The sequence below is a fragment of the Ambystoma mexicanum genome, chromosome 11 (genome assembly GCF_040938575.1).
Source record: "Ambystoma mexicanum isolate Mex_15411 chromosome 11, UKY_AmexF1_1, whole genome shotgun sequence".
In the NCBI taxonomy this organism is placed as follows: Eukaryota; Metazoa; Chordata; class Amphibia; order Caudata; family Ambystomatidae; genus Ambystoma; species Ambystoma mexicanum.
Window position 1 is genome coordinate 1,378,149,284 of NC_090934.1, and position 13,607 is coordinate 1,378,162,890.

Sequence of the window (13,607 nt, forward strand, 5' to 3'; positions counted from 1 at the left end):
GAAGTTTTTGTTGTGGAAAACAGATTTTCTTGTGGCCATCGCCTCCGCACGATGAGTGGGAGAGATCCAGGCCCTCTCTTGTAAACCACCTTATTTGACATTCCACGAGGGTGGTGGTGCGGACACACCCCTCCTTCATGCCCAAGATGCCGTCTGACTTTCATCTAAACAAGCCCTTGGTGTCAACTGTATTCTTCCCGACACCTTGGTCGCTGGCTGAGAGGACTTATCACATATATGCACAGGTTGATGTATTCCATGTAGAAATGACCCACTCTCTGTAACACCGGGATAAGAGACAACACTGTGGAAAACAAGAACCCCCCTGTGGACCCTGTGCGCCTGCGCCAGTAAACGGCTGCAGAAACCCCGGCCCCCCAGGGAAACCCTCTGGGGGGGAAAAAACCCTGGTCTTCAATAGGATGGGGAGACGTCTAGATGGAATCAGGAATGGAGAATACTTCTTTCGCTCTAGGAATCAGCCGGTGTTATGGTTGGTAAGGGGTTGCTCTGGTGATGAGCAAGAAAGCAGGTAAGGTTTAGCAGGTGTGAGCACGGAGAGAAGTCTAGATTACCAGAATAGATTAGTAAGTACAGGCACCTATGCAGAGCACACTGTAGTGGGAGTTTACCCGGAAACTGCAGTATTCTTGTTACCGGAGGGCAGGGGGCATGTAACGCCTAAGTTAACAGATAGGTTTAGAGAAAGTCAAGGAAAGAGTAGATACAAGCATGTAATGAAAAGAAAACCCATTCTTCCTAAATCTGATACCCTGTGAGGCGACAGCTGAGGTCTGATGCAGGAGGAGTCTTTCTTTTCAGCCCACTCGGAACTATTAGGGCAGAGCGTGTGCGAAAAGCTGCTCATATGCATACAAAACTTGCGATGGTCTGAGGAAACAGATCTAAAAATAGAATGAAATGAGTAAAGGCGTCTGCCTGGAGTACAAGGATTTAAATAAGGGATTCGCTATGCCAACTACCTTCTCTGCGAGAACCAGGAAGTCTTGCGTAGCAGGCTCTGGCGGAGCCCGAAAGTGTAAGTAGCCACAGAGTTCTGAGGACAGAAGAGAAAAGAGATTAACTGGTGCGTAAGAGCAATAAGGAAGTTAGTAAGGATAGTATCGAACTCACAGAGCGTTCACTATTAGGAACAGCAACGCAGCGTCTTACGGGATTCACTGGCTGAAGTCTTCTCCGAAGGGGGAGGCGAAGCCAGGTAGTCACATGGCTCTTGGTAGACTGCAACATTGCAGACACCAGCAGGCACCATGTTGGATGGAGGAACTTGAATACAAGTAATGCGCTTTCACCGGTGCTACAGAGGCCAACAGAAGTGGTGCCGCATGACAGGACTTTGCACTCGCTGGATGTGGCTAGAGCGCTGGAATTCTATGTGGACCGCACAAAGAGTTTTCGGAAGACGTCACAACTTTGTGTGAACTTTGGCCCTGTGAACCATGGGAAGACCCTCCCCAAGGCTTCCATTTCCAGGTGGCTCTCCATCTGCATCAATCATTGTCAATGGTTGGCAAACCAACCATTGCCTGGCTGTCCGAGAGCCCACTCGACCAGAGCGATCGCAGCAACTACGGCGTTCCTGTCTGGAGTGCCCCTGCTTGACATCTACAGGGCTGCTATGTGGAGGTCAACTCACACCTTCACAAAATTTGACTGGGATTCCAGGGAGGAGTCCAGAGTCGGCCAAGCAGTGCTGCGCAACCTGTTCGCTTGATGGTGAGCCTAGTGAAGAGTTAAGAGATGCTTACTGTTGAGATGCTTAAAGTTGAGCTTTGCCACCTTCCGTGGTTGTGCATGTGTGCACTGCTATGTATTCTTTATACTCCTACCTCCTGGGTAGGTGGTACCGCTGCCGGGGCAACAGGTGCCATAGTTGTAACTGTCAGGCAGGATGTGGCACCGGAGGGCAGATCTCCCTAAAAAGACCTTTAAAGTACTCCCTCATGAAGTCAGAGTTCATAAGACTTTGAACCTTCCCAAAAAAGGCATCCTCTGCCAAAGTTTTAGGCACTGGAGTGGGCAGAGGCCGCTCATGAGGGGCATTCCCCCATGAACATAATGAAGAAGGCTGCCAAGAAGGGCCGCCACCAACCGGGTCTACATAGACCAACGGGGCAGAAGCAGGAGGAAGCGAGACCGTATGCGGTAGTGGCATACAAGCGCGCCAGTCATAAGAGGGGCGGAACGGATTCACACTGTCCCGTGGAAAAGGTTGTCCGCCAAACAAAAGGTTCCCAGCACCCGCCGTCGACAGCGTGGGTGTGAGGGAAGAATCCAAAATGGTCGCCGTAGACCACATGGGAAGGCCCGCCAATTTGTTAACATCTGAGGAGAACTGCGTCACGTGTGGATGGAGCAGGCATCTCCACAGACTGGTCAGGGCACTTGATCGAAACTTTAGCCTTGACACAGGTATCCTCGGCAGAGCCGGTACTATGGGGTCTCGGATGTTTACTGGACATCCTGACATGGCCCCTTGAATTAGCCTCCAAGAGAGGAACATTGGCAACGCCAGTAACGGTCAGAGACCTCTCCCTTTGCCCCCTCAACAGAACCGGTATCACCGCAAGCGCAGGAATGTTGAGGAATCCACCTCACAGACAAGACCCTAACAGGTCTCTCAGTTCTGTCGGTACACACCTTAGCCTCAAAGAGAGGAACCTCGAAACAGAGTCCAGTCTGAACAGCTCCCCCAAAAGGGGCCTCGAACCGTAGTTCGGTACAGAAAGCCTCAACGGAGGTCTCAGGGCGCACCCCGGTGTCTCTATGGTAAGCTCCAAACAAGGAGACCTCGTAGCGAACTTCGGTACCCAAAGCCTCAGCACGACTGGGCTGACTATTAGCACCTGATTGGTAAACCTCGGATCGTAACCCGGTGTCGGCAGGCCCCTCGCGGGACCCATCGGAGAAAACCCTGGTACGCCTATTAGGCCTGCGAGGCACCTCAGAGGAAACCCTGGTAGCAGAGCTCTTGAAGCCCCTCCCAGACCTGGAGGACCCGGGAAGGAGTCCCCAAGGAACTTACCGGGCGTCTCTTCTTTTTCGTCGGTTAAGAGTTGAAAATGCAGTGGAGGAATGCGCTGGAAGACTTCCTCCCACCGACGAAGACAACGCTGAAGTGCCCGGACCGAAAGGAAGTCGCAGTAGAAACACGAGTCCCAACGGTGATCCGGTCCCAGACACTCCAAACAGAGAGAATGGGGATCTGCCCTAGCGAAACGACATTCGCAAGAGGAACAAGAGACAAATCGCAAATGATCCGGCATAGACAGAGGACTACGCGACCGCAGAACCGGAGCAGGAGAGAAGGACAACGGGAAAGAAGAAAAATGTCTTTCCGGTGATGCAAGTGTGTCCAGCCCCGACCGCGCGGAGAAAAGGAATGGTGGGGTTACGGCCGCGTGCGGTACCCCACGTAAAAAGAGGACGCATTTTTCAATTTGATGCTTTTTTACAAAAGTGCTCCGGTCCTGTCCGAAAGGACGGAATGTCCCAAAACTATGGAGGAAAGGGGACTATGGACTCGGCGTAAGGTAGTCACTACAGTGAGTAACTTTGTTATTCATGATCATGTGACTTACCTGTAACTGTTGTTCTCCAGCATGGGTCTGGCATGGATTCACATGCAAACCCTCCCGCCTACCCCTCTGCGGCTCTTCTCTTGGTCCTATTGCCACTTTACATGCTACCAAATCTGAAGAGGGCAGACATTGGCTGGGGGCAGTATGACCAGAGACCAGTGATTGGTTGTTAGGAGAAAGACAGTTCAGAAGTGAAACTGAAACTGATTTCTTTTTTACAGAGGATTCCCAGCCTGACAACGGCGAATATTCATGAGCATGTGAATTCATGCCAGACCCATGCGGGAGAACAACAGTTAGAGGTAAGTAACTTGTTCCTTATTCTAGGCCTTTTACACCACTGAAAAATGAAACTAACAGGTCATATTTTCACCAAATACTTTTATGATATAAATGTACATTCACAATTGGTTCATATGTGCATTAAAATAATGTATTCAGCAAGCAGGTAAGTAAATGAAATGCCAGGTAATGATGGAACCAGATCGCAAGTTAATTCCCTAACTTAAGCTGTCCAAATCCTAAAAATATTGGGGCCTTGTGCCCAAACGTCACAGAGTGAAGTCTCTAAGTTATAATATACTTGTGTTGGATCAAAATACTCCAACAATTTTACTAACATAAGTAAAGTTATTTTGTATTTCAGGAGTTACTGCCCAGGTTCGATGACCAAAATGCAGTGGAATAGAAGCTTGGCAGACCAAGGGACTTACTCCCAGTGTTCTCCTATGGCGAACAGGGGGGGGAACAGATTCACTTCGTTTACTTACCCCATTACTTCTATTTTCCCAGTTATCTTTGTGGATCTTCTGGGGGTAGCTGGAGATCGGATTTCCCACCATTGGTTCTACTGAGGGGTACCTAGAAGTTGCGGGTGCGAGTATTCTTCTGGTCAGATACAGCAGCAAGATGCAACCTCTGGCAATAAAGTAATGCAAGGTTCACCGATGCAGGCCTCTTCAGGACACGTCACAGAACGTGAAAAGGTGATTTCCAGCGACGGTCTACGCAAACCGGCAATGGCAAGAGTCCTTCCAGTCACGGTCACAGATGCTTCTCTAGGGCAGAATCCCTTCATGCTGGTGTACTGAAATCCGGAGGCAAGGCGACTTGTGGCACAAGCTGGCAACTACCAAAGCTCCTGGTGCAACCATGCAACGGCCATGGCGAGGTAGCCCCAGAGAGAGCTGATCAGTCCACCGGTGGTCCAGGGACCATTCTGAAAGCTCAGGACGGATGGATCCTCGAAAAGGCATCGAGATTAGTTGGTCCCACTAGTCCAAGGGCTGAAGCACTGCTCAGGGTCTTCAGAGATCAGGTAGCCCAACGGGGCTGCACCGGGCCAGACAAAGGAAGGGATGCCAGGCCTCTTCAGGAGTTGTCTTCGATTCTTCAGTCAGCTGTTTTTCTGCAAGGGATTCCTGGCTCCAAAGCTGATCTGAACAAATGGCTGCAGGATCCCTCTTCTTATCCAAAATCCAAGCTGGAAGCAATTCCAAGCCCACCAAAGTTAGTATCTGCACCCTTCAAACAGAACAGCCAGTAGTACACTCGGGGACAACTACGGGTTTCATTCTTGCCCCACACCCCCAAAACCTTCTGGCACCATGGATGTGGCGGGGAACCAGGCAGCCACCCTCTTCTTGGGCAACATACACACAAAGGCATCACTAGCCCATGAAAGCATCAGCTTTCTCGGGCAAGTGCATGACCATATAAGAGATTTTCTGACCTGGCAAGGCAGGAAGAAGGCCAAACAATATGGCCAAAGAACAAGCGCAAATCTCATGGCATGCCCGTTTTAGGACACTAACTAAGTTTAGTAGCCAGAGAGGAAAACGCGAATGTGCACTCTAAGAATAATGCAAAAATTGTAAAAATATAAAAGCTGCCACCGGCTAGTCTTTAGGCACCGATGAAAGTAACCAAAAATCCCAAGTATAAAAAGCTAGGGTGGGTGATACAAAAGTATACCCATTGCACTGCATTGTAAGATGTTGTGTGCAGTGTTAAAAATGAACAACATGTAAAAGGGAAACATAGTTCTCAGTACTGATAGCCCGAAGGACTGAACAGTTTCGCCATAACAAATTAGCAAAAGGCAAGCAAAGCCAAAAAAGCAGAAGTGGTTCAAAAACTGAGCATAAAGAAAGTGGGTTGATATAAACTATGGAGGGAAAGTTGCAAAAGGAGAAATCGTTCCTAACACTCAGTCACCAGCTACTTGTATTTTGGCAACTCCATCAGCCTCTCTTCACCACTGCTCCACGGGAAGGGCTATTAATCTGTCCCCCAAGCACCTTTGTCTAAACCTGTGTTCCTGATTTGACCAGGGGCATGCGACTGCAACTGTTCAATTTCTCTGGCCTAACAGCAGCCAATCTGCTCACTGTGGAGTCTCTTCCCAGCTCTGCCCAACATTCCTGCATCTCCTGCCACAGGGTTATAGAGATCTCCACAGACAGTCTTCTTGCACTAGCCACCATGAAGGCTAGGATGGTTATGGTGGAACAGAGGTCTTGGACATCTCCAAAACACACTACGGCAGGGCAGGGAATGGCCTACCTCCACCGTGCAAGAAATGAAGTACATTTACTGTTACTGCTACTTTATCCTTTGGGTTAATCAGGGGATTACAAGTGTTGGTACAGCAGTGTTAATTCCCATTTTCAGAGTCCATAGAACTCCATGGGGATTCATTCTGCTGAGATTTGGCCTTAAAATGGTGGATATACTGCAAGCCTAGTGCTAGAGCAAAATCCTCCACTTCAAGGCCAAACCTATAATTTAAAGGTGCAGTCGAAACAGCAGTAATTCCCTTACTGTTAGTAAAGTGGAAGTAACAGAGTTAACAAACTTTTTTTAAAATGTATTTTTTACCAGCACTGCCAAACTCACAATGAGGGACTGTGTATCCTCTGTAGTGACTATTGTCTCATTGTCCCCTTTCCTGCACACAACCATCCATCCGTGCTAAGTACCATATCCAACATTCATACGCTGGTAAAAGGGTTGGCAGTTGGGGCCAGCAGCATGCATGCAGGAGGCATTGCAATGTATGCACCCACCACAGTTTTGATTTGAATGCTGCTTCACATCCTGCTGCGATACCTTCTCTTTCCCAGGGACCAAGAACTCCTCATTCCTGTGGCATTGTTTAGGTGAGTAAAACTATTGTATTATTTTTAAATCCATACAATTTAGTATTTAGTAATTCATTAACATTAAACTGTTAATTCCTCTTTGGATTTGGCAATGATATGAGAACTCCTTCCTAGCACTGCTCAGCTGGTACCAAACATGTCTATGGAGCTTTGTTGACATAAGGAATTGGCTCCTATGCACCTCTCTGCTATTTTAGTGTGAGTATTTTTACTCAGTTATTTTTCCAAAACTAAAAGTGCCTGGGAGCTATCGAGGATGACATTCCATATGGGACTGTACACTAGGAGTACAGTAGTCCCTACTGTGAGTAACATTTTTTCACTTGGAGGAAAAACAAGATGAAATTATCCAGGTATTTGATATCAAGATGATGCCCATCATGTTGATTGGTGAAATGTATCCAGCTTTAAAACATTTTCTCATCTGAAAGGCATTTGGTTGTAAGCTGATCATAGAGCTTTATTTAACCTTAATAATATTTGCCAAAAGAAGGCCCCGGTATAACAACCTGTTGTGGTCCAGTTCTTGTTAATACACAATACATTTGAAAAACAACAATGAATATTGAACCTGTGTCATTAGGATCTGGAAGCAAGTATAACTTACTCACTTGGATAGGGTCACAAACAAACTACCATCTATGAAATCTGAAAAGGTATACACATATAAGGTACGCCAATCATCTTTCGTTCTTTTGTTCGATACATCTGTTATTACCGCACTGGCGAAAATGTCGCCTTTGAAATTGCTGATGAAATTTACAACGGACATGCAGCGATTTCATAGATGTTAAAGGCGGTTATGCAGAAACCACACGCGGTCAATCGGAAACATTAAATCATAATTAAAAAAATCACAGCAAAGATTGAAATTGAAATAAATGTGAAATGTACCATGTGCAGCAGGACAGGAAATTAAGGTTTTAGATTATGTGTGGAAGGGTAATACTTTATATATCTTTGTTTGCCGTGCCCACACTCAACAGAATAATAAGAAAATACTGTGAGAATATGCAAACATTGGAAAGGTGGGTTATGCGAGCCTGGCTAAACTAAAGAAAAAAAAAATGAAAATGAGTCGTTGCTAGGAAAACCAACTATTCACAGAAAACAGTCAGATCAGGAGTTGAGGTGATTAGAAGAAAAGTAAATAAGTATTGTAAAAACAGAACAATAGTATTTTGAGTGAGAATAAAGAATGTTGATGGATAAAGGGTAAGTTCTTTTTTTGAGTATGACAAAAAAGTAGTAGTGTAGACAAATAACTAGATAACATTTTTTATTTGGTTTTAAATATATTTTTTTATTACGCTAGGTGAATGTGGAAAAATGGAGAGAGCCACACACGTTTTCTCAAACAAAGGCAATAAACGGCGGAGCCTACAGGGTTATATTTATTCCAAGGAAAAAAGTTTTGTAACACTATGGAAATGTACACAATATGCAATAAATAATTGTTGTGGACGTGCATGTACTGATAACAAATCTGAAAGTATAAAGTATGTTAGGGAGCATAACCACAAACCCAATATTGGTGAAATAGAGATGTGAGAGCATACATGAAATGAAAACTAAATCAGAGCAATTGACAAGTGGTCAGGTGGTAAGACAGGTACCGAGTGAACTGCTGCAACATCTTGCGGGAGAAATGCCTAATGCCAGAGCACTGAAAAGAAGACTTCTATACAGAAAATCATTAAAGGAAAATCTACCAAAAATACCCAAATGTATAGAGGAAGTAAAATTACCGGCACAATTTACAGTAACAAGCAATGGAGAGCGATCTTCGCTTACAGATGGTGTGACTGAGCAAGAAGAATTTTACATATTTTCAACAAGCCAAAAACCTAGAAAGATTAGCAAAAAGCAACCATTTGTTAATGGACAGAACTTTCAAAAGTTGTCCAAGGCCTTTTGCTCAGCTTTATATAGAATACATGGCCGGGTTGGTAGTGACTTCTTCCCGTTAGTATATATTTTGATGAGCAACCGATTGGAAAGATGTTATCTTGAAATTTTCAAAAGAATTAAAGAAAAACGAATGCAACAGGTTTTGAATACAGTTCGATGCGGTATGGACTATGAGTTAGCGGCAATAAAAGCCTTACAGGAAATGTTCCCAAACATCTAAATCCAAGGTTGCTTCTTTCATTACATCAAAAATTTGTGGAAGAATATCCAAAAGCATGGATTACAATCCAAATATACATCTGACAGTGAATTTCAGTTCCAAATAAAAGAATTGTGTGCATTAGCATATGTTCCAAAGGATGCAGTAATCAGCAGTTACAAAGAAATAATTTCAGGGGAATGCTATAAGGAAAACGAAGAAACAATTGCTAATTTTCTGAATTACTTCGAAGAAACCAGTTGGGAAAGCATGCAAGGTATCGAAGACGTCAGCCAAGAATCTCGATAAACTTTTGGAATTGCTATGAAGCAATAATAACAGAGGCACCAAAAACAAACGATAAGCTTGAGGGGTGGCATCACAGCCTAAATGTGGCAATTGGGAGAGGAAAACCAACTTTATGGAAATTCTTGAAATCCTTAAAAATTGAAGAAAGCGTCCAAGAAATCAAAATGGTGCAGCACATGAGTGGCAACCGACTCAAACAAAAACTAAAACGGAACAAAAAGATAATGGAAATAGTGGAGAGGTTTTCGCGAATGAATATCAGAGACTACATTTCTAGTCTTACATTTAATGTGGCGTTCATGATTCAATGAAAGGGGACAATTATTATTGTTTTAAGCACTAAATATTTGTAAAATAGTACGACTAGTTCTGAAGCTATATTAAGGTGTTCACATGTGATATAGTATATATTTGAGAAAAGTTTAAAATAGCTGGAAAAATGTTTGCAAAAGTATACAAATATTAAAAGACTCATGATTTATCCGTTCCAGTTATTGTCGAAAAAGATTAAAATGAAATAAATACTTCCTTTTATCAATCCGCATTGTACATAGAATGAATAAGTGATGTGTTTGCCCTACCACGTTGTACATAAAAATGACAGGCAGCTCGCTTGCATTGTTCCTCAGAGGGGTCGCAGTTGACATTAAAGGGCTGATTCATGGAATTATTTGCGCCGGAAAACGGGGATTTGTGCGCCATTCTGCCTGCAAATCCCTTGGGGATTTGCCGGCAGAATGACGCACAAATCCCCATTTTCTGGTGCAAATAATCCATGAATCAGCCCCTAAATCGAAAATATGTTCAATTCATTTAACGCAGTAACGGGATGGTCGCAGAAATGGAGGCAAGATTTTGGTATTCCGTTTGAAAGATGAAAGTGGGAAAATCCTTGTTGAGAAAGGAGGTACATTCCAGCTTCATTTACAAGAATGCACTTTGAGATGTAGAGTGGAGGAATGTACTGAAAGGGGCTTATTTTATTGTATCCACTTAAAGGGGCTGTTAAAATATAGGGTTAGTGATGTACAGTGGGAAGTATCTCATGCTTATTTGTGCAACACCACATTCTTGTGAGCTGGTTTTCAATTTATTTTCTCTACTACATGTTCTGTTTTGCATTACTGAAATGATTGGTATTACATTTACATTGTTAATTGCAATTTACTGTATGCATCGGAGCACTGTCGCACATTGATGACTTGTGTTTATTAAAACTTTCAGTCCTAAGGTGAAGATGGTTAAAGCATTTTGAACTTTCTCTTTGCTCTGCCAGATTCCAGAAACTTCTGGGTCAGAAATCTATATTCTGAATACTCAAGAGTTCTCTCAGGTAAACAAAAGTAATTTGAAGATCTTTTTTTCTGAGAGAACATCTAGGGGAGCACACCTTCTGTTCTGTTAAGTGTGTATTGGTTTTTTTTGTTTTTATCGAATGGCAGTCGTTTTGTGGATGGTCCTTTTTCCAACTAGTAATTGGCTGCATGACGGGCCAGGATTTTTACATGTGCTATATTACTTATAGTCATGGAACGTTGCTTTTAATTTGACGCACAAATGAATATCAGTTTACAAAAATCTCTAACTTTTTTTAGGAGAGGGAATCGCTACAGAAACAGTTGGATGAGGCTAACCGAGAGGCACACAAGTATCGACAGCAGCTTTTAAAGAAAGAGCAGGAAGCTGAGGCATACAGACAGAAACTTGCGGCCATGACCCGCCTTCAAACTAATCAAGAAGCTCTTTAATCTGCACAAACACACATGAACTTTTTATATTTTTCAATACAATCTTGAACTGTGCACTTGATGGCAATTTACCTGGTGTTGCAAGATACAAAAGAGCGACTACATGTGGAGAAGTGGACTCAAACCATGAACTCTGAAGAATCTCTTGTAACCGAGAAGGCTATTACCATTATTGGTGGAAACTATTTAAAATCAAATGCTGTACATAGTCATCTTTTTTTACTGTTAAAGAAATGAATAATGATTTTGCAAGGACAGCAAACCTCTTACTGGAAGCCAACATTTTTGTCAAATAATTTTTTAAGAATTTGAGGGAAGCACTCCGTAAATGGATCCAGATTACAATCAATATTTACTTAACAAAAGATATTTTTCTTTTATCCCTGCAACAACAAGACGTTCTTTCGAAGAGACCATTTCCCATCGGGAATGTTTTTGCAGAATCCATCACGTCATTGGAATAGTTTTCTAAAAAATATTTTTTTATATTTCCTCAACTTCAGATATATCCATGTAGATTTCAGTGTTGATGAAACTACTATTTTTAAAAACTCTTCTATTTGTACATAGGCTGCATTTCATTTTTTATTTTATTTTGACACACTGCATAATATTTCCACTTTCAGGAATACCCTGAACACATTTTCCTAAAGGTCCTTTGAAGAAAACTACCCATAGGTTTTATTGTGACTGGTGTATATCTTGAAGGAAACCGATTCTTAAACCTATAAATGCAATTACTGCACATTTAAATGCATTGGACAATATAGTAAACAATGTTTTTTTTTTATCATGACCTCTACAGTCAGTCAATCTTGAACATGTGTTTTGGAAATCTTTACACAGATGAGTTATCCTAATATACTTTTGAAACAATAGGCCCCTAGTACAGAATTCTATTGAAAGAGGTTTTTGGAAGGTGTCTGAAAGGGAGGTTACATCTCGGACAAAGGTTTGGAAACTCTCTGGAAGGTTTTATACATTAGTTAAGCTTTGTGTCTCAAAGCATGGGTATGGTTTACCAATGACACAAACTTACCAGACCCACTTTAGTCAGTGCAATGACTGTCACATTATCAACCATTTCCATGTTTTTTTCTAGCAGCATTGCGTCCGTATGCATGTTGTACTTTCCTTTGTCTTGCCATGTTATATTGTTCTCAACGTTGCTTTACAAAATCCTGACCCCCAAATATAAATCAAAAACGTTTATATTGCCTCTAAACCATTGCCTGGTCCTTGTTTGTACTTTTTTTTATTTCAATATTTAAATATTGTTCAGTATGAGTTTTGCCATTCCCTCCCTTCCCTCCCCCAGTGCCCATACCTTCTCATTTGTACATAATTGTACCCAGTATTACCAAAAAGGAGTGGGCCATGTATCTATAACCAAACTTACCTGTAAGATTGGATGTCGGCATGTCACTGTTGCCAAGGTTCTGTTGTGCAGCCCTGACGGTATATTCAAAAAATAAAAGTGCTCTCCAAATTAATTCTGGTACTGTTTGTCCTTTTGCCAAATCCGACAATACCCACTGTGTATTTTTACCTCTGGGGAGACCTAGACTGGAAGAGTGACACTGGAGGATTCCAGAGATAAAAAAAGTAATTTTTGTTGTTTAATATCTGGTAAAGAGGAGCACGATTATCAATCATCTGTAAAATAATTGCATTATTGCACATAATTGTTTTAGGAATTCACTCCACAGAAACACTGCTAATGTGTAGGTCATTACAGATGATCATAATCGTAACCTCTAACAGTTCCCGACTAAAGAATATCGAGAAAATGATGGGCAACTCCCCTACGCTCGCCTCATGTTTGCCCACCTACAACCCACTAGTTAACTCTCCTTCAGGAAGAGGCCATGTGCGTATGCCACTTGGGGTGTGGTTTCTCTTCCTTCCTTTTCCCTATTCCCTCGCTTGCGATTGTACTCTTCCTTTGCTTACCACTTCAGGCAATCACAGATTGGGTCTCTGAGTTTTTTGCTGGGGGGAAAGGGGCCCGAGAACTGCTGACTGGTGGTTCTGGTCTTTGCCTGGGTGCTTCTTGGGGCGGTTGTATGGCCATGCTCCCACTGATTCTTGTACTGCCACCACTGGATAATGTTTTTTTTTTATAGCTCAGAATGCTTTCTTTTCCCTCTTTCTAGGTCAGTGTTCAATTCCATGCCCCTACAGCCCAGTAATTCTTTTATATAACTCGACTCGACCCCCTTGGGTTTATTTCATTTATTCTATGCTTCCATTCCTTATACTGCGGCTATCTTCCTTCCATTTTGTCCTTTGCCCTTCATGGTGCACCGGTTTCTCGGACAGGTTTCCTGCGCTGTGGGACCATTAAGGTAATGACTGCCACAGTATGGAGACTTGATAGCATGACATTGGATCATAAGCATGGTGCACTCTCAATCGCGCACAATAACACTCGCCTCTCGCACGTCCTGTTATAGGAATAGGCTGACTTGTTGAGTTTGGCTTGTGAGTCACAGAATTATCGTCAAATTTACCTGCGGTACCTTAAAACTACTTTGAAGGTATTAAAACCTATATATCCCAATCGTGCACTCCAATCACACACACCCAACAAACTGCCTTGGAATCCCAGACTATGTTATTTCAACACATTATGTTTCTGCATCGCCTCTCCGTAGAAGATAGTCCATATACA

At 43.1% G+C, this 13,607-nt stretch overlaps 1 protein-coding gene across 6 annotated transcripts in view; it reads left to right on the forward strand.

Moving 5' to 3' along the window:
* GABPB1 (GA binding protein transcription factor subunit beta 1) overlaps positions 1-12,426 on the forward strand; it is an 841,719-nt gene extending 829,293 nt beyond the window's left edge. For 4 of the 6 annotated variants that reach the window (XM_069624968.1, XM_069624970.1, XM_069624972.1 and 1 more), the window contains 2 exons: positions 10,462-10,518; positions 10,781-12,426. In XM_069624968.1, the coding sequence (XP_069481069.1) occupies positions 10,462-10,518; positions 10,781-10,933 (210 nt within the window). In that variant the 3' untranslated portion in view covers positions 10,934-12,426. The remainder of the gene's footprint in view (positions 1-10,461; positions 10,519-10,780) is intronic. The other 2 variants (XM_069624969.1, XM_069624973.1) reach the window with 1 other exon arrangement.
* Positions 12,427-13,607: the final 1,181 nt, after the last annotated feature.